Here is a 22,675-nt window from a genome sequence, read left to right as displayed (position 1 = left end):
CTTTATACAGTATACAGTACACCTGTAAAATCTATTTCTTTTCTCTTTACATCATTATAACTCTCCAAAATATACCTCATCCATTCTCTTCTAAAGGGACTTTGTTCCTTTCTCACTCAAAGTGCTCGTGCTTGTTAAAGAGTGGCGTGCTGTCATAGCAACTATGTTACATTCTGTTTCCGTTTGTCCTACGAAGGCCGTCTCGTTTAAATGCGATTTGTTTAAAGGAGGCAATACTGCAGCCTTCAAAGGATGCATTCTACCTAGCACGCAACCTTCGAAATGAGACACAGCCTTTTATTCACTTTCACACAAATCACAAGAAGAAAACGTTCATAAACACTTACTTTTCACTCTGTTCATCACACAATGATATCTTATATGATATAAACACTTTTTTACTATAGAACATGACTTATTTTAACATTTGCATACATAACCCAACACTTTTATAAGCTTGTTCCAGTGTGATCAAATTGCTCATTGCCCAACTGATAAAGTGTTGCACCTGTGATGTAAAGGAGCAGGGTATGAGTCCTGAAGAGCATGTGAGTCGACACTTGAGCTGAATGATAGGGATGGCGGCGCGGTAGCACGCAGCGGCCACTCCGGATCCACAATGGTGCTATTTTTGTTAAAAAAGCCCGACTTTTGCAACACATGGACATCGGATCAACCGGTGTTCATGTCTACCATCGCCAGACACTACTGAAATATAAGACTCATGCAAAAACCAAGCTGCATGATGACCTGCAGGAGGCGCTACGCATACTCGGCTTGCTGTGGAGACCAGGCCTCCAGTCCTCGCCGTCGCCTGATGCCGGTGGCCGGGGGAGAGGGCGTCGTAGCGGTGTCGCGAAAGCGAAGCGGAAAGAGGGCGGGGTCCATGCTAGGCTAAAACAAACCCTAGCCGGCCGGCTCTCCCGTCTATCCTGCTCTCAAATGTTTGCTCCCTGGACAATAAACTGTACTACATCCGACTCCAGCAGGCTACGCAGCGTGAGTTTAGAGACTGCTGCGTCTTTGTTTTCACGGAGGCGTGGCTCAGCGACAGAGTTCGGATGCGCCATTCAGCTAGACGGGCTCGCCTCGTTTCAGTGCCGACAGAAATACAGCTCTCAGCGGTAAGACTTCGCGGTGGTGGCTTGTGTGTTTAAATCAACACGGAATGGTGTAAGAACTCTATGCTAGTCTCTAGTTACTGTTCATCGCTGTTGGAGCTTGTGACTGTTAGATGCAGACCTTTTTATCTACCACGGAATTCACCACTGTTTGCATAACCGAGTTTACATTCCCCCAGCTAACGCTAAGGAAGCTCTGTGAACTAAATGGGGCTATGAGCAAACTGCAGAACGCTCACCCCGACGGACTGTTTATTGTCGCCGGAGATTTCAACCATGCGAATCTCAAGACAGTGCTCCCTAAATTCCATCAGTATGTGGACTTTGCAACGAGAGGGCTGAACGGCTTGATCTTGTTTACACAAACATCCCAGGCGCTGCCGGGCGGAGCCCGCCCCCACCTCGGCTACTCAGACCACATCTCTGTTATGTTAATTCCAGCATACAGACCACTCGTCAGACGCACAAAACCGCTCCAGAAGCAGGTGAAAACCTGGCCAGCAGGAGCCATCTCTGTTCTTCAGGACTGTTTTGAGTGTACTGACTGGCACATGTTCAGGGAGGCTGCAACATATGGCGATTCTACCAACTTGGAGGAATACACAGCATCAGTGACCAGCTACATCAGCAAGTGCATTGATGATGTCACTTTCTCCAAGACCATCACCACACGCTCCAACCAGAAGCCGTGGATGACTGCAGAGGTGCGCACGCTGCTGAGGTCCCGAGACTCCACCTTCAGAGCAGGCGATAAGGCAGCCCTAAGAACACCTAGGGCCAATCTGTCACGGGCAATCAGAGAGGCAAAGCGCGCACACGCCCAGAGAATCCACAGTCATTTCCAGGACAGCGGTGACACGCGGCGCATGTGGCAGGGCATCCAGGCCATCACCAACTACAGGACAACATCAGTTGCCTGTGACAAAGATGCCTCCCTTCCAGATGCGCTGAACGACTTCTATGCTCGGTTTGAAGTGCAGAACGACATGATGGCGAGGAAGACCACCCCTCCTCCCAACGACCAGGTGCTCTGTCTTACCAAGGCAGATGTGAGGAAAACTCTACGTAGAGTCAACCCACGGAAGGCTGCTGGACCAGACAACATTCCTGGCAGAGTGCTCAGAGGATGTGCAGACCAGCTAGCAGATGTTCTTACCGACATCTTCAACACCTCTCTGAGCAGCGCCGTCGTTCCAACGTGCTTCAAGGCCACCACCATCATCCCCATGCCAAAGAAGTCTTCAGTGTCCTGCCTCAATGACTACCGTCTCGTCGCACTTACACCCATCATCATGAAGTGCTTCGAGAGGCTCGTCATGAGGCACATAAAGAGCCAGCTGTCCCCCCTCACTAGACCCACTGCAGTTTGCGTATCGTTCAAACCATTCAACGGACGATGCCATCGCCACAACCCTCCATCTGGCCCTCACCCACCTAGACAATAAGGACTCATACGTTCGAATGCTGTTCATAGATTTCAGCTCAGCATTCAACACAATCATTCCCCAGCACCTGATTGGAAAGCTGAACCTGCTGGGCCTGGACACCTCCCTCTGCAACTGGATCCTGGACTTCCTGACTGGGAGACTTCAGTCAGTCCGGATCGGGAACAGCATCTCCACCACCACCACACTGAGCACTGGGGCCCCCCAGGGCTGTGTGCTCAGTCCACTGCTGTTCACTCTGCTGACTCATGACTGTGCAGCAATGCACAGCTCGAACCACATCGTCAAGTTCGCCAATGACACGACCGTGGTGGGTCTCATCAGCAAGAACGACGAGTCAGCATACAGAGAGGCGGTGCAGTGGCTGACGGACTGGTGTAGAGCCAACAATCTGTTTCTGAATGTGGACAAAACAAAAGAGATGGTTGTTGACTTTAGGAGAGCACAAGGCCCTCACGGCCAGACTGTGTAACAGCTTCTTCCCCCAAGCCATCAGACTCCTCAATACTCAGAGACTGGTTTGACACACACACACGTGTCCTGAGTTGCACTTTAATTACTGTCACTTTATAACTGTCTGCTACCCCAATAACTGCTATGTGCATAGAACACTATCTCGTAGTATGTTAAGTTTACGTTTTTTTTTTTTTAGAAACTGTAATCTTTTTGCACTACTGTGTACTGGTCGGCGCTGCACTTTGTCTATTGTCCTGTTCATTGTCAGAAATTTGTTGTACTGTCCCGTACTTTTTGCACATGTTTGCACGTGCACTTTATATAGGTATACATAGGTATTTTATATAGGTATTTTATTTCGTTGTGTAGTCTCATGTGGTCCTGTGTTGGTCCTTTGTTGTTTTTATGTAGCACCATGGTCCTGGAGGAACGTTGTCTCGTTTTGCTGTGTACTGTACTAACTGTATATGGTTGAAACGACAATAAAAACCACTTGACTTGACTTGAATACTCTGTGCAGCATTTAAAACTTTATGGAGCACTTTAACTTTTTTTCAGAGAAAAGTCTTCACTTGATAATTTTCTTAATTGTTGATGTGGATATAAATGTGATGAACTTTAAGAGACAGATAGATGAGCTCAGATGTGAAATCACTTCAGGTCAGGAATTCAGCTTTAGGCTATAAATGAATAAATGGGAATCATGTGTGAATCAGGTGATACATTAACACAGACATTTCAAGAAGTGGAAATTATGTCGTATCTTAGTTAATGTTACACTTGACAAGCTCTGGACGTGCACAATTAACAGAGACAGCAAACAGAGTCGATAGCATGCCCATCCGATCTAATCATAAGGTTTACACTTTAGAAATATTGGCTGCACAGATTCATAAATTCATTGTAATTTTGGATATGTTTATTTAAAATGTCACGTTATCCTTGTGCCTTTTGGATGTCATACAAATATTTTTTATATAATTTCAATGAATCCGTTATTCGTTTTGAAGTCATTATTCGTGCCTTTCCGAATAAGGTATTCGACCTCAACTCATCCCTAGTTCTTACAAAAATATGTAGTTTGTGCCTTTAATGCTTTAAAAAACAATTAACGGCACAAAGTGTCATCTATGCATGTACAGGGCAACACACATTTTTCTCTTTTCATGTTTTGAGGGCAACAAAATAATGTGAAACAATTGGCTGCTTTATGGAGCATGACAAAGAAAAATGCCAGGAAAGTGTAAAAAAAAAATAGAAGTGTCATTATTAGCGTACAGTAATGACGCCTGTAGTGGAAAGAGATCTCGCTGAAAAAATGTGCGCTAATAAAGATTGAGGAAGTGAAACACACTAGCACCATAAACCAGTGTGTTGCTGCACTTGAGAATCACTTCAAAGCATTCCCAGCCATTAATCAGATCCTTTCCTACACCCCCACACATTCGCAAATCCTAACTCGCCCCTCATCCCCACACATACACAATCCACAGCCATCAGCTGCACCCCCAGAAAACACAACAGAGTCATCATTATACAGTCATCATACACTTAGCTCCCACCTTGCCCAAAAACACACCTTTATCCCTCCATCAACACCAAATAATTTACCTATTAGTTGAGCCAGTGAGACAAAGATACTTGGGTGGAGAAGCCAAAAAATGAACGAACACTGTCCTATTTCTCTTATATTTACAGTTGGAAAGTCCTATTAATTCTATTGCATTTACATTTATGCATTTGGCAGACGCTTTTATCTAAAGCGACTTACAGTGCAACTATTACAGGGACAATCCCCCTGGAACAACCTGGAGTTAAGTGCCTTGCTCAAGGACACAATGGTGGTGGCCATGGGGTTAGAACCTGCAACCTTCTGATTAACAGCTCTGTGCTTTAGCCACTACGCCACCACTGACTATTGAGTCAGTTTGTTCAGCCATTCAGTCATTTTTATTCAAATTTTCCCAAAAATTATTTTTGTATGACCCTGTGCAGAAATCCCTTACTGATCTTTTATTCCTACCTCGTTGTAGCAAATCATGTAGTTATAAATTAAGGTGTATTACAATTTTTGCAATTGTATTTAGTGTAAATTTTCCTGTTTAAGTTTAGAAATTGTTCATTCGTTCAAAAACCTCATTGTGGTTATAGCACATGCACATTTAATTTGCATAAACACTGATATGTACAACATTGACAGCACTTAAAAGGTAAAACATTTGACGGAGGAACAAATTTAGAGATGTGCAAATGTTTATGAATTCTAATTTAATGCATGAACATTGAATTCATGGACTTATTCGATTTAATTTATAATCAAAGAGATTAATTCAATGTTCAATGTCAATACATTTATTTAACACAGTTTCAGATTCACATTTACCAATTTTGGCATTCTGACTTTTGTGAATAAGGCGCATTCTATAATAAGACTAATTTACACAGAAAATACAGGTGTTTGCGCTGTCAACAATAATAACTACTTAATTTGAAAACTTCTGGCACAGCTCTATACCAGCACAGAAGCACCAGTTTAAACTCAATTGCAGGTGGTTAGTAAATAAGATGCCATTTTCACACTAAAATACAGCACACAAAAATGCCACAAGTGTTTAGTGAATTGGCCCCAGAGGGATGTATGGTGTTGACACCTGGCTCTTGTTGCGTGAAGTGGGCTCAGTGCCTGGACGCATAGCCGTTTAATGAAAACACATGTCACAGTGAAGCGGGAGGAATGCTGATCCATCCAGGCAGGCCAAGCGTGGGTCTGTTCCCACCATACTTCACCGTCACGACCATAAATAAAGTCTGGATCTCCCAGCAGTCTCCAGAGAGGAATCATCAGTACTCCGGCCCCATTGCACAGGATTAACTCCTGGACCGCAGCTGTCTCTTTAATATTAATTAGATTTTATAAAAGTCTAATCCCTCGCACCAACCACTTACCCTCTTTTTACTAACCGATGTGCTTTTCAAACAGATCCTAGATGCTCAGGGTCACAGGTGAAACCACTGTTTAAAATTTGCAGCAGAAATATAACTATTTTCCTAAAGAACATGTGAGTGGAGAACACAGTGATTTCCCGTGGAAAACACTCCACCTCAAGCACAATCCATAAGTGTTGAGGTGGTTGCCAGTGGTTGCTATGCGACTCTTAAGGCCACATCCACACTAATCTATTTTTATTTGAAAAGTTCATTTTCAGTTTCCTAAAGTCACAGTTTTCCAAAGTATGAGGTTATGGAGAGCATTTCCATGAGTCTCCGTTTCCCGTGAAGGAAAACACCATTCTGGTGTGGATGAGAGGCATAAACGTAGCCAAATTTATATATTTTCAATTGAAAACGTATTAGTAGGTCACGACCACACTAATCTTTTCGTCTAAAAACTAAGTTGTCGGTTTCCTAAAGTCATTGTTTTCCCAAATATACTGCAATGGAGAAAGTTTTTGAAGCGCTCCATTTTTGGTGGACGAAAGCAACATTTTGGTGTGGATGAGACAGAAATATAGCTAAATCAATGTGTTTTTAAGCAACTTAGTGTGGATGCCTTGAAAAATCTTGTTTTCAATTTTCTTACATCATCGTTATTCAAAGCATACGATAATGGAGAGCGTTTTTGAGTTCTCTGTTTTCTGTGGGGGGAAACTCAGTTCTAGTGCAGATGAGAGGCAAATACATAGAAAACTTATGTATTTTTAAGTGAAAATGTATAAGTAGGCCAAGTCTACTTTAATCTGTTTTCATCTGAAATGTATTAGTGTGGATGTGGCCTTACAGTTTTCATATGAAAACTCTTTTGTTTTCAGGTGTCTAACTTCACCATTTTCCAAAGTATGCAGTTATGAAGAGGGTTTTCGGAAGTTTCAGTTTCCAGTGGAATTAAAAAACACACAGTTCTAGTGTGGATTGCATAAACGTAACAAAATGAATACTTTTTCAAATGAAAAATGTTCAGTTTCCTAATGTTATTATTTTCCAAATTAGGCTGTAATGGAGGGAGTTTTTGAAGCGCTCTGTTATTGGTGGATCATCGATACGACTCCAATGGTTCACTTTTGGTGCAAAAAAGATCAATAGTAAAAAAGGTACTTTGTGTCACTTTAAAAAACATTAATTTAACCCCTGGAGTTGTATGGATGATGTTTGTGCTGACTGTCTGTTTTGGAGCTTCAAATCACCGTCCATTTGCATTTTAAAGACCTACTGAGCTAAAATATTTTTCTATTTTTCTTCAAATATGTGCTGGTGAAGAAAGTAAGTCATACACACCTGAGCTATCGTGAGGGTGAGTAAATAATGGGAGAATTTTCATTTTTGTTTAAATCCCTAACCCTAATTATGACCAATAGCAATAGTGATACTTGCCACTACATCCAATAAACTCTTTGCAAAGGTTTTCAGCATAAGCGAATACAAATGTGTCAGGAATTTATATATCAGATTTGTTCAATTTGATTTCTGTTACATCAAAAATCAAGACTGGCATTCTGTTTAGTACCTAACAAAAGAAAACTCTCAAAAACATCACATTATTACTGGAGAGTGTGAGATAGAGAGAGAGATATAGGAGGCAGTGTACCCTAGTGGTGAGAGTGGTGCATACTATCATTCTATAACTATACTACTTACTGTTCCTGCAGTTTTCAGTAATGCATAGTATAAACCCTTTCTGTATGCTAGTAAATAAGTGAGAATTTAGTAAATTTTTTGCAGTATGTAGTATGCTGGTATTCCATTCTGAACATAGTCAAAGTCGTATCTGATACAAAATGATTGGTACAAAACTCAAAACAAAACTTTAAATGTCAAGAACTGATGCACGTCTGTGTACGTGAGAGATGAGCACAGTTAAAACCATGCAACTCTGTACACTCACTCCGAGAGCAACAAGTCATTGTGCATTTGAGACGCAGGCCGCTACATTCAGGATCCCTCAAGACTGATTAAAATTACATTTCTCAAGCTAATCTTTGTTTTTAACAAAGCTGTAATATCTTTGAGAAGAATGCAGCATGTATATTTAATGGCACAACTCTCGCTCAGTACAAATGTATCAGTATGGTCTGTTGCTCTGATGACTAACACAACCACTGTTCATTAGATTGGCTTTGTGTTAGAAACAAAGCACTAGGACTATTTTGCCAATGAATAGCAAACAATTAACATAAGTAAATGGGATTAAGAATTTTAGAATTATTAACAGTCATCATGAAATGGCATTCGCAATATGGCACGTAATATGACTTATTTTAAACTGAATATTCATTGGGAATTCATGTTGGATTGATTTGATTTAATCATGGCACGTAAGCTATGATATAACTGGTTAATATTATTTGTCCCCGCCCACACAGCCTTAATTACATCATCAGAAAAGGAGCCAAGGGTAGAGCAAGTTATTGCATTTTAATGTGAGATTATGAAAACAGACCTTTAGTAGAATAACATGCACTGGTGAATCATTCACAAAAAGACCAGCAACAAAAATACATACAATAAAAACTCCACTCACAATGGTACTCAAAATGGCAATGTGAGGTATGTTGCACCATAAACTTTATTGAAAGTGTGTATTATTTTTTAAATGTTTTGGTTTAGAAGCCAGTTGAAATAATATTCTGTGGTAATTGACAGAAATTATCATGTCACAGATGCTGTCCATAGAGCTTAAAATATGTTCTTTCAACATTTACTGTAATAGTTACTGACATATGCAATTTCTGCTGTTTGGCAACATTTTCAGCATTTCGACCACAAATGTAGGGTTGGCAGGGGAAGACTCTACCTGGTTGGTTAGGTTTAGGGTTACAGTTATAGTTGTGTTAGGGTTAACCAACCAATCAGGTTGCTCTTTCCTGATGACTATTACTGATTTGTCCAATCAGGTATGGCTTTCTGTATGAATATAAATACCATATTGGATTTTATATTCATATCCGATTGTCTAGTTTTCCGATTGGCTAACAAAAGTTTGGCCGCTCCCCTGACACTTTCCTCTTTGCAAATTCTAGTGCTGTCACAGACACAAAAAACCCACTGATGCCATCTTTTGTGTATATATGTAAAAAAATATCTTCGAGCAGGATTCGAACTGACTATAGTTGAAAATGAGCTGTAATATCTAAACTGGTGCATTTATAGAAATGTATATTGATGTGCACTGTCCCTGTAAATCTAAATTGAATAAATAAATACAAAATAAATACAATTTATTTCAACTGATGTCTGTCAGGTAGTAAATTACATTTTATGTGTGGTATTCAAAAAAAAAAAAAAAAAATTGCTTACATCAGCTTTAATAATCATCATCATAATAATTAAAGCCCCAGAAGGTCTTCATGAGGCGGCACATTATTGAGGTCAGTCCTGGCTGCGGGGCATCCCTCAAACAGACCCACATTCCACATCACCCCTAATCACAACATAGCTTTCTCTGAAAGATTATAATAATAAAATTGAAATTAAAAACAAGTAATCTGGATTTTCTGCTTGAGCTGTTAATAATGTCTAACAGCTGTCACATTCAACACACGGCGGTTGACGCACGGCCTGCTGCTGCCGCCTGATGAAAAAGCGACAGAGAAAGAGACATACAGACAGAGAGAGAAAGAGAGAAAGTGAGAGAGAGTTCCCTTCACCTGATTTTAGTTCTCTAAACATCGCTTTAGCTCATGTTGTTAAATGTTTTTTCTTGGAGTGCTGCTGTAGTTTGAGGGAAGTGTGAGCTTCCTCAGCTCAAGTGCAATACACACGCAAGCTTTTAAAATGAGATGTGGGTTATGTGATACAGGAAGCTATTGCCCGCTCGGCTTGTCTTCTTTGTGTAAGGTTGCTGTGCCCGTCTGACACTCAGTCTGAAGGGATGCCACAACTGTGTGGCACAGTGCCATGCTACACACACACACACACACACACACACATATATACTGAGCTGTCTAAACATACAATAGAGTTCAATTTATGTCTATATACATGTACTATGTATTTTCATATACAATAAATTGTAACTACTAGCCACAAATCTACCCCAAAACAAAACTTTTTGCATATTTATAATATAATAATAAATCATATTAATTGTTTTTCCAAATTAGGGCGTCCCCAAATGTCCCTAAAGAAACTTTGGAAATGTAAACACACACACACACATTGCTTGAGATGAAATATGAGAAAAATGATGGTTGAAGAAAACAGACAAATCAAGGGAAATATCACTTGTGAGCAGATAATTTGCAATCTAGCTGTAATAAGCAAAATTGTGTAGTGTATTACATCAAATGTTAGCTATGAAATCAGCTTTTGCAAGAAAATGGAGTCAGCCATTTATTTTCCATCCACGTCATTTCCAGTTCAGAATTTTGTGCTGGGAATTTGTGACTTTCAGAAATAATGACATACAGTACATTTCTTGTAATGCAATGTCCACTGTTGGACATTGTTAGATATTGTTGGACAGTGTGAAAAGAGTGAGATTGTGAAAACAATTTTAACAACACTTAATTTCTAGACATTCACAGGGTGCCTGAAGTTGAAGGCACCCTGTGATATATAATATATATATATATTATCATTTTTGGTTGATTTTCCAATTGAAAAGAGAGGCTATGTCAGATTTATCTCATTTGGGCAAAGATTGGGGAAACACCCACACTGACCAATCAGAAAAGCCGGAAGCTAAAGACACTGATAAAGATCTTTTTCAGGAGGACTTTACCATACACTCATAAAAAAAATATAAATACTGTAAATATATTTCTAATTCTTGTTGCACTCTAATCTGTCTTGGATAGTATTTTTCTAATGAAACTGAAACTTCATAATAAGAAAAATCGCTTATGTTGTACAATTCCTCTTTTTGTAAGACACTTAGGATTAAAAAGTCTGCCAAATGATTAAATGTAAATGTAGCTAAATCTACCCCACTACAGTGTACAGCTGTTGACCAGGTCAATAAATAAGCACAAAAAACATACCCCACCCAAATATGTACAATTTGGTATGATTTCTGACATAATCATAATTGTTAAGAGAGAGGCCTATACACACTGATCTGACCAGTTTGTGATTTCTTGTAAATGGTAAAAGTTGAGGTGGCAGTACAGTCGTTCAGGTGTTGCTTTCAGTCGGGTCGAGGTTGCTATAGTAGAGCCAGTGACATCACGTCTGCTCTCTGGCCATGTCCACAACAAACCCACCCAAAATCAAAACATCAGATCTTGTGTGACTCCTCAATCCTTATTCAACAGTCAAACCACACGTCTTTCTGGACATATTTAGTTCCTGTTTAAAAACGGATTAAAAGTTGCACTAAAAATATAAATCAAGGAAAATGGCTTTACAACAAGCAGATCTCAAATCTCATGAACACCAAACACACGTTCAGAACACCACTAAACACCTGTATCTGCATTCAGCCCCCCTTCTGAGAGATTCACACAATCGGCTCTTTAATAAAATCTCTCAGCGAAGATACTTATTTTAACATAACACAAGGGAAAGAATCAGCCAGCAGGGTTAACCTGTGAACAGAGGGGTTGCTGGGATATTCAGGCAGGATATAGGAATGGGGGACACATGGGGACATTCTGCCCCTTCAAGACAATAAAAGAGGAGGGAGGGTGTGTTTTATCTTTCAGCAACATGCTGTAAAACACATAAATCTGCAGAAACAATGGCCCTGGTGTGTGTGTGTTGGGGGAAATGCAGGAAGGAAGCCACATCAAACCCCCCAAACAAGACATGAACTGAAGAACAGGAACATCTAGGGTTTGCAAGGAAATGGAGACTAAATGTGTACTGCAACATCTAGTCACTATAATAAACATTAAACATGACCATGCAAATGTAATTTTAAATTTAAAAACTTAATAAGAAATAAAAAGTTGTATTCCTAAAATATTACTTAAAATGTTCCTTAGGTAAACATGATATAAATGATAACGGAAGATTGGGGGAGTTATTGGGAAACCCTGATTTTTGCAATTCCGTTTGATGATGATAGTGGCAAATACTTCCCTAAGTTTAGGTTTTAGGAATTATTCAGCAGAAATTTATTCCTTAGAGGACTGGGAGGGAATTTATATTCTGAAGTGGTTTTGCATGTAAATGTCCCATTCTCTCGCAATACATTTTGCATTCCCTCACAAAATTTTGCATTTCTTAGCAATAGTTTGTGTTCCCTAAAAAATTTTTTTGTTCCCTCGCAATATGTTTTGAGTTCCCTGGCAATAAGTTTTGCATTCACTGTTTTGCTTTCCCTCACAAAAATGTGCCATTCCCTTGTTATACTTTGATTTCCCAAACAAAATGTATTGCGTTCTCTCGCAATAAGTTTTGCGCTCCCTCGCAATAGTTTGCGCTCCCATGCAATATTTTTCATTCCCTCACAATAAGTTTTGCATTCCTCTCGCAATATGTTTTGCGTTCCCTGGCAATTTGATTTGTGTTCCCTCGCAATAAGTTTGAATTCCCCTCAAAATGTTTTGCGTTCCCTCCCAATATGTATTGCATTCCCTAACAATACGTTTTGCATTCCCTCGCAATATGTTTTGCATTCCCTTGCCATATGTGTTTGCATTCCCTCGCAATATGTTTTGCATTCACTCGCAATAATTTTTGCATTTCCTCGCAATATGTTTTGCATTCCCTCGCAATAATTTTTGCGTTCCCTCACAATATGTATGTGTTCCCTCACAATGTTTTGCATTCTCAAGTAATATGTTTTGCATTCCCACTCAATATGTTTGCCTTTCCTCACAATATGTTTTGTGTTTCTTCGCAATATGTTTGCATTCTGTTTCAATGTTTGTTTTCCCTCACAATATGTTTGCGTTCCCTCGCAATGTTTTGCGCTGCCTCACAATCTGCTTTGCGTTTCCTCGCATTATGTTTTGCATTCCCTCATAATATGTTTGGCGTGACCTCACAATATGTTTGCATTCCCTTGCAATATGTTTGCATTCCCTCACAATATGTTTTGTGTTCCTTCAAAATATGTTTTGTGTTCCTTTGCAATATGTTTGCGTTCCCTCTAAATATGTTTTGCGTTACCTCATAATATGATTTGATGATGATGATCACAATAAGTTCTGCATTATCTCGCAATTTAGTAGCGTCCCCTTGCAAAATGTTTTGCATTCCTTGACAATATGTTTTGCGTTCCCTCACAATATATTTTGCATTGCCTCGCAATATGTTTTGTGTTCCCTCACAATAAGTTTGCCTTTCCTCACAATATGTTTTGTGTTTCTTCGCAATATGTTTGCATTCTGTCGCAATGTTTGTTTTCCCTCACAATATGTTTTCGTTCCCTTGCAATGTTTTGCGCTGCCTCACAATCTGCTTTGCGTTCCCTCGCATTATGTTTTGCATTCCCTCGTAATATGTTTTGCGTGACCTCACAGTATGTTTGCATTCTCTTGCAATATGTTTGCATTCCCTTGCAATGTTTTGTGCTGCCTTGCACTAAGTTTGTTTTCCCTCACAATATGTTTTGCATTCCGTCGCAATCTACTTTGCGTTCCCTCGCATTATGTTTCGCATTCCCTCGCAATATGTTCTGCATTCCCTCGCAATATGTTTTGTGTTCCCTTGCAATATGTTTTCCATTCCCTTGCAATATGTTTGCATCCCCTCACAATGTTTGTGTTCCCTGGCAATATGTTTTTGTTCCCTTGAAATATATTTGCATTCTGTTGAAATATGTTTGCGTTCCCTCACAATATGTTTTGTGTTCCTTCAAAATATGTTTTGCGTTCCTTTGCAATATGTTTGCATTCCCTCTAAATATGTTTTGCGTTCCCTCATAACATTTTGTGTTCCCATGCAATATGTTTTTGTTCCCTCACAATAAGTTCTGCATTATCTCGCAATTTATTAGCGTCCCCTTGCAAAATGTTTTGCATTCCTTGACAATATGTTTTGCATTGCCTCGCAATATGTTTTGTGTTCCCTCGCAATGTTTTGCAATTCCTCACAATGTTTTGTGTTCCCTCGCAATATGATTTGCGTTACCTCACAATAAGTTTTGCATCCCCTCATAACATTTGTTGTGTTTCATAGCAAATTTTTTGTGTTCCAGCACAATAGTTTGTGTTCCCTTGCAATACATTTTGCAATCCCTCACAATTATTTTAGGTTCCATTGTAAAACCTTTAACTCTTACAAAAAATAACCATGGTTTTACCACAGTAGATATTGTTTAATTATAGAATTTGTAGAAAAACCATAACCACAAATCACGGTTCTTACCACAAACAATTGGTTTACTATAGTGAAACCATGGTTAGTTTTTGTAAAGGCATGATTTTTGGTAAAAGACAAGGGTTTAAAATCCATAATTGTACCACATATTAACCATGGTGTTACTGTAAAACTAAGAATATTATGGTTATAATATGGTTACTGTAGTAAAACCATGGTTAATTTTGTGGTTACGGTTTTACTACAAACACTAGCTGAACTCTAGTTACTATAGTAAAACCATGGTTAAATTTCATAAGGGGTGGATAAAGCTAATTCAAGGGAACGCAAAACGTAATACATATTTCAAGATAATAAATTCCCTCCATGTCCTCTAAGAGGCTCAGAACAAGCCCAATATCACAATAGACCAATGTGAGCGCAAAAGTGTAACTTCCAATGACCAAAATAACTGAGCGAGGAGAAGTGAAATTGAGTTTCCTCAGAAATGTGCCCACATTTCATAAGTCTTTGAGGAACAAGAGAGAGCATTGCAACAGCAGCCTGAATAATGAAACCACTGAAAGACACCACAGAAGGTCTTTTACTGAGCCCCGGTGCAAACCTTTATCTCAATCCAGTTCTATATCAGTTCCCTGAAATATTCATGTTCTGTGTAAAGAATTAATGAGGCCGTGAGGGAGGTGAATCCCTGAGGGGACAGAGCGAAGGGACGTCCACTAACACAGTATTCACTTGCTTTACGCCAGTGGGACGCTATTGATCGGTCCATTCGCTTAACGAGAATAAAAAAAACTGGCTTGGTGACTGTCCAGTGCGGTTTGCATGACCATGGTGCTTTTCTTAGCTTTGCCAGAATTTTTTTTTTTGTTAATTTACAAATACATTGGTAACTGACCAATATCACATTTTTAATCAAGAGTGTACAGTGGCTGATGGCCAATATTTATATATAACGGCCTAAAAAAATATTTGAATGCTAAAATATGTCATACTTGAATATGTATGAATGTCACTGGATCAGACATAAAAATGCCAAAGCACAAAGAAAAAGAAGACAGAACAATAGTGGCACAAGCATGCTTTTAAATCTAAATATTTCATTAAAAAAAACTTTCTTTGGTTAGGTTATATCCGTCTATCACTACTTTTGTGGTTCAGATTCCTTTCTTCTTTTTTGATACAAACAGGCGTCCGGAAACATGCTTTTTTCAAGCTCAGAACATTGCTCTACGTTATCCTATCCTGGTCTAAAATAAAGGTGTAGTGATAGTGGTGGGTAATAGTACACAAGCTGAAAGCTGCGACATGAATCAAGCAGGAGACATGGCAGAGATGGTAATATTCCTCTAAAACACTGAGGTGGGTGAATTTTATTTCTAGGAACAATACAGTCGCTCACCTGTCTCACTCATTGAGCAGTGATGACAGCTAAGGGCAAGTCAGCATGGTGGCACAACCCAAAGACATGGCATATCTGGTTAAGAGCACACCTGTACCCTTTAGCTAACGTTAGCCTAAATACTCATTCCCCAAGACCAAATGGCCACATCTACAACTAATAATATCAGTGCATATCAGTGTGCTGCTGGAACAATATCTCACTGCAGATTTGTATTTGGTGTGAACAATTTATTTGTAATTAATTCTAGATAGATTACACGTGTGCGTGTGGTTTCTAAAATGTTCCAACAAATAAACACAAATCTTATTTTAGTAGTCTGGATTATGCAATATAAATCCTATCCGTAGATTCATCGTTATTTTGACAAAATTATTTGGTGGATTTCCGTTTGAAAATGACCATGTTTTTTCAATTAGCCTAATTGTTTTAAATGTATCATTTGTAAAACATTCTGTTGGCTGTGAATTATTTGTCATGTATTGCCTTACTGATCAATAATGCAAATTTTGTGCAATATGGATCTCAGTTCAAGACCTCACAAAACCTCTTAAAACACTGAAGAGACAGTTGCATACACAAATCTGATATATGACAATATATGCAAAACACACATATGAAACATGTGTATGTTCATATATGTTTAACTGATATCATAAAGTCATATATATGCACATATTTGCTCAAATATAAGAACTATCATTTCTGTATATGTTTTAACGGACAAGATCTTTGTTTATTGATATTGTTAAATGTGGTTAAATAGGTGGAAATCTTGTATTGTAACAGATACATTAAAAAAGAGCAAACTGTAATAGACGAACAATTTAAGTAGGCCTACTTCAAAAGACAGTGATATAAAAAACGTATTTAAATAGATTTAATCAATGTTCCATTCTGATAAAAAAAAATATGTCTATTTTGCAACCGTAATTTGAAAATGCAATTGATATAATTTACATGCAATTGATATAATTTACACTTATTTTACAGTGCCTTTCCAGATAACATTAGCTATTAAAAAAGAATCTCCTCATAACGTTAACAAAAGGATTTGATAGACACTCGATCGGGCGTTTACAGCTACAGACTTCCTCTGTTCATTTGGAAACAAGAATTTTCAGTTTAATCTTCTGCAAAGACGCAAACACAAGCACGACCATTAATATAGTACAACAGAAGGAGCAACTGCTCATTCGATAGACCATTAGTCTATCGACTACATTTAATAAATGCATTGTAATCGCGTTGTTCTCTTACGTATATGGCCTGAGATTTAGTATTTACACTTATATGGTGTAAAAACACTGTAATGCCACTGTATGAGGGGAAAACGCTGCAAACCTGAATGCGCCGCCATTGGTAAATGCGATGGATAATATTTCCCGGGTGGAAAGTGAGTCGGGTGTTGCATCGAGCCGTGGCCGCTGGAGGAGATGCGAGAAGCGGCGCGATGCACCAGAGTGGCCCGCTCTGAAAGGAGATGTGCTGGAGCGGAGAAATCACGACCCTCCATCCCGGAAAATATAGCCGATATAATCCAAAACCGAGCGGAAATCAGATGAAATGTATGTACTGTAATCCGTATGGGGTGTTGGTTTCAGTGGAAAGCTCGCCTCTCCTGCTCACGCTGACGTTCACAATCATCTTTTCTACAAAGAAGAAAGAAGACATGTTATAATCTCACCACAGCTGGCATAGAGCGGCGACAGTGCTGTAAATATACGACAATGAGAAAGACCAAGTCTGATCGGCATTCAATTAAAAACTGCATTGGGATTTAAACGGCCATTGAAATGGTGTGAAAGTGTAGATGGTTGTGATTGAATAGGCCTTATAGAGACAGCATTGCACACCTTTTCCACAGCAATGCATAATAAAATAGCATGGTTCAGAAGGCCAGGCATATACACATTTAATGACAAACATTCAAAAAACAACACTACAGTGGGCCAAAAGTGCCATATTTATTGTTTCCAGCATTTGAATGTCTCGAATTCGACCCCCATCCATCTGTTGTTTCCTTTTTTTGTTTCATTTGCATATTCACCTAATAGAGTACATTATATAGTTTTAATAGTGTGCATGATTTGGCTTTGTATGTGTTTGTGTGACATATTTAGAATTTTTTATAGATTCATAGTATTTTATGAATGCAGTCAAAAACAGACCTGACAAATATTTTAAAATGATTAATATTTAATTACGATATTTATTGTATACAATAACTGTTTTGCATACTATAATTGTATTTACTCTGAATAAACATACCATCAGTTTACTTCAGATTTACAAAACCTTATATATATATATATTCAATAAGTAATTACTACTAAAACAATCTTTTGGTTCTTATCAGAATACATTGAATGACACTGGTCATGTGTGTGTGCACTTTCATCTGGTTGACCTGTTTTGGCTTTTAATTGGGGCATTTCAATTTAACAGAATATAACAGAGGAGCCTAAGTATCGAGTATCCTGCTGAGACTAGTATGCATCTTCTTTATCAACATGAATTAACATTCTCTTCTCGAGACTTTTGTGCTGCCTCTGGTTAAGACTAGTAGCCCATGTTGGAGAAAATGCATCTCAATAAAAGATTAAGATTTCAGTATTTCCCCTATTTATGTGCGAACTCGTATAAATTATAGCACTTTCAGGAAATGTACAAATAAAAGAAATGCAGTATTTCCCGTTTCAATCAAATGATATTGTAAAAGGCAATGCATTCTAACCGAGGTGGCCTTTACAGCAAGCGGCTTTTGTCTCCCCGTGAGGAAGCCATTACCAAACCAGCCGCCCATTTCGAGCTCACAAACATGCAATCACAAACTACATGCTTTGTTTTCATGCAAGCATTTACATGCAACTGAATGCTGAAAATATATGCGCAATCTTCAGGCAGAGAAAGCAATTGTTGTCTTGTGCATGACAATGCATTAAGTGAAATGCTCGAAAATGCCTTTATGTTTATATGTCAATGCGACAGAGGGTAAAAAAGCCGCATTATTTATATTAGCTGGATTTCGGCAGTGTTATTTGGGAGGGAGAATTAACGCGCTGCCAGAAAAGAGCTCCTCTCCTGCCGATCTGAAATCCATCAGAATTTATCATTACAAATAAGACTGGATCGGCGATGAAAAAATGCGAACACTTAATTTAATAATTACATAAAATACTACTAGAAATGTGGGTGGAGATGCACGCACTTTTTATGTAGCCTATCAATGGGCGACTGTGATCAAATATATTTAGGGACAAATCCCCAAAATTAAACATAACAAAAAAAGTTTAATTTGCTGCTTTAAACAACATCATTGATATAGTTATAAAGTTATTTTCATATGTGATCTACACGTGTACGCCGTTACAGATTTTCTGAAAATGCAATTAGTAATTTAAGTAGTTAAATGGACAAGGACGGAGCAGATTCAAAAATAAATGTATTTAAGACAAATTACTTATTGTCTAATTGTCCAAAGACCTAAAATATATATTTCAGTATTTACAAGAAGCGATTAGCCTATGCGCGGTGACTAATTACTTAGATGTATTGTTTATTTTGTAGAGCATACATATATATATATATATATATATATATATATATATATATATATATATATATATATATATATATATATATATATGTCCTATATATATCAGCCCCAATTTGTACATTTTAATTTGTTTGTGTTGTTTCTGTCATTAAGTCTTGTTTTGTCTTGTCTTTTGCAATTACAGAAAATCACACCATAACATAAAAAAAATTACTTACTGGTATGTTATATCCTTGCATAATAATAAATTATTTTTAATAAGAAATAAAGATATTCAGATCAAGTGTGTTGCTCATTTTAAAAAGCATATTTCAATGGTTCAGTCCAAGTATCCTCTTGAGCGATTGTAGCAGATGTCGCTCGCCGGTCTCGGGCTTCTACAGGCCACTGAAGTCGCGAGTCGAGTCTCCAAACGGCGCCTCTCTCGAACTGCGGCGCTCGTGCCTCTCAACTCAGAGAGAGTAAACACAAGCGCTCATTGGTTACCTTTACGAATGATGATGAGCTGACGTCGCTCGCCCGCGGCCACTCCACGTTCTGATTGGCCTAAACCAGTGACCAATAGAAATTCGACATGGAGGGCGAGAGCAGTGAGGCGAGCGGCAAATTCAAGCAGAATACTAAAAAAGGTTTATCGTCTTTAACACTCTACACGAATGTAAGAGCGAGACGAATTTATAACTGTGTCGAGCCCTTTTTACCCCGTAAGTATGGTGTTTTTTTTTTTTCGTTTTATTAATTTACTAATTAATTTAGACTACAGTCTATCAACACACTTAAAAAAGCCCCGTTCCTGTCAGTGAATGATTTGATTGGCTGGCGCGTTGCCAGCTTACTGTCACTCACAGATTATAAACAAGACCCTGATTGGCTGCTCTCCAGTCTCGTCAGAATAAATAAATAAATAACTGGAGCAGTTTCAAGGCGTCCCAGGGAGGAAAACAGATAAGAAGGGACAGTTTTAAGGCGCTCCCATATGCGCCCTTAAGCAATACGCGGACAACACGAAGAAGAGGTAAAATAAATGTTAGTTGTTTATCGGCGTGCGATTCCTTCAGTTCTGAAACGGATGAACGCGATATAATCACAAGGCGGATAGCGGTGCACAGTTGGTAAGAGCGAGGGTAAAAGAGGATCAGAAAGAGTTTGGATCATCCCAATTCTTTACCTATACGACCTATTCTTTTTATTGTCCAGGTGTTTTTTGTCTCTAAAGATGACCGAGACAAATTTGAAACACTGCAATATAAGATATTTTATGAAGCAAGGTTGTGTCTTTTTGAAAATAATTTTTTATTTGTTATTCTAGCAGAACTAGGCTATCTTTTTAGGATTTGTGCCCAATCAATGACTAATTTTGTATGTGCTGTGATTTTATTTTTTTTTCATGTGCACTTTAGATAGAAAGCGTACTTTATATTGTGAGTAGACATATCTAAATGTGTATAACAGAATGAAATATTTGAGTACTGAAAATGCATTTTTACACCCCTAACTGAATAGGGGGAAGGATTTTATTGTCCAATGTTTTATCTTTTTTCTTTTAAATGTTCTACTTTTTTACAATGATATAAAATGTTTGGTGAGAAATGTACAGCTTCTTATTTTTGTCCAGTATTAAAGCTCAGTACTTAAATATTAAGCTACCAATTCACAATATAATTTGGCTGCAATCACTGTTTTCTAAAAATTGGTTGGCTCAAGTTTGCACTCCTCTCAAGCACAACACTCTGGTCTAAATTCTGTTGATTTATATGTTCAGTGATGTCATTTCTCACATGTGAGAAACAATTAATACATTGCATGCTTTTACACCAATTAAATGTATTCTTTGCCTTATACAAAACACTCAAAAAGTAATTGAATTTTTCACGACTGCCACAGCATGCATATATAGGCCCAGGCATTACAAAGTAAGTGTGGATATTGATATAAGTCAGTGAATCTTTGATGTAAAAATATACAATTCTTAAATTGTATGTGCTCATATATAAATACACTCTACATAAATAATTATACATTTCTAAATAAATGTATCCCCACATTGGTCAAATATACTGCATCAAGGCGTAACATACAATTTTGCCTCTAAAATTAAGATTTGGTGATTTAGAGTGATTAATCATGTTAGATCATTTATGTATATGCTATTAATAATATTATCACCTGAAAAGTCAAGCAACGTTGAAATGTCAAAAGCTTTTTTTCTTTGTGTCATTCAAACTGTTAAAAAAAAAAAAAGAGTCACATTTGCGATAAAATACAAGCAGCTCTGGTTGCCAGAAATTAACCGTAAATATACCACGTTTCAGGCTTTAGAGAGTGTCATTTTGATGCCTGTAAATTTTACGATTTGTTAATATTATTCAATTATCAACGTGACATGCTAACCTTCTGGAAATATGAACATTTTCTTTTCACTTTAAAATATATTGTTAATCACTGTAGTAACTACAAATGGCTACATAATGTCTTAAAGTTAATCAAGAGTGACCCTTCCAGGAGCATTAATGAAAACACAGACAGTGCACAGTTTCACTCACCCAAACAAGAAACACCATCAGTGTATCACATGTAAAAAACATTAACTAAACTACATCAAATATATCACAGAACACTAATGTATAACTGATATTAAAAATAAGAAGAAACAGAAATATTCCCATGAAGTATAATCAAATGTGTCAGGCAGGGTCTTCTGGGAATGGCGGTTATTGTTTTTCATTCAAATAGTGACATCTGATGTCTGTCACGTATGACAGCCCATTCTGCCTCAATTTAATGTTTATATGCAGGGTTGGTAGAGTTACTTTTGAAATGTATTCCACTGCAGATTACAGAATACACGCTGTAAGGTCAGTAATGTGTTCTAAATACTTTGGATTACTTCTTCAGCACTGGTAGATTTTTTCACTTGTTTTGACTATAAAATCTCTGTCAGTACAGTAAGACAAAATACACATGTTAAAAATATATTATCTGAAATCCCAAATATCTTATGCAGTGTTGTTTCTAAAACAAGATCAATCAAATTGATCTTTTTAGATATTTAGACTAAATATCAAATATCTTATTAGGAAAAAAGAAATTATGATCCAACATGGCTTGTTTTTTTAATTAATAAATTTGTATCCCCTTTTCACCTAATTTGGATTGCCCAATTCCCACTACTTAGTAGGTCCTCAAAGTGTTGTGGTTACTCACCTCAATCCAGGTGTTGGAGGACAAGTCTCAGTTGCCTCCGCTTCTTCGACCGTCAATCTGCGCATTTTATCACGTGGCTTGCTGTGCGTGAGGCTCTTGATGCCAGGTGAGTGAGGTTTACACAGCTATCACATACTAGCTGGCTTCCGTTACACATGCACAGGCAGCTAGATGATACACAGAATATTATTAAAATACTTTATATTTAGAGAACATACAGTATATACAAATAGAGAACATACAGAGCCTCCAAATGCTTCTTAAGATTGGTTGTGGAGTCTTT

The 22,675-nt window shown here is 38.1% G+C and overlaps 1 protein-coding gene across 1 annotated transcript in view; it reads right to left on the bottom strand.

The window, feature by feature from the left end:
- The window catches only part of LOC127648372 (BAH and coiled-coil domain-containing protein 1-like), a 170,657-nt gene extending 151,070 nt beyond the window's left edge, over positions 1-19,587 (bottom strand). Inside the window, exons 1-2 of the mRNA XM_052133030.1 lie at positions 19,407-19,587; positions 16,974-17,281 (exon numbers count right to left, since the gene is read on the bottom strand). Coding sequence (XP_051988990.1) covers positions 16,974-17,145 — 172 coding nt within the window. The 5' untranslated portion in view covers positions 17,146-17,281; positions 19,407-19,587. The remainder of the gene's footprint in view (positions 1-16,973; positions 17,282-19,406) is intronic.
- Between the last annotated feature and the right edge of the window lie 3,088 nt (positions 19,588-22,675).

The sequence above is a fragment of the Xyrauchen texanus genome, chromosome 8, assembly GCF_025860055.1.
Source record: "Xyrauchen texanus isolate HMW12.3.18 chromosome 8, RBS_HiC_50CHRs, whole genome shotgun sequence".
NCBI classification, from domain to species: domain Eukaryota; kingdom Metazoa; phylum Chordata; class Actinopteri; order Cypriniformes; family Catostomidae; genus Xyrauchen; species Xyrauchen texanus.
The sequence above is the reverse complement of the archived record's forward strand: the minus strand, read 5'-3'. Positions and strand labels throughout refer to the sequence as shown.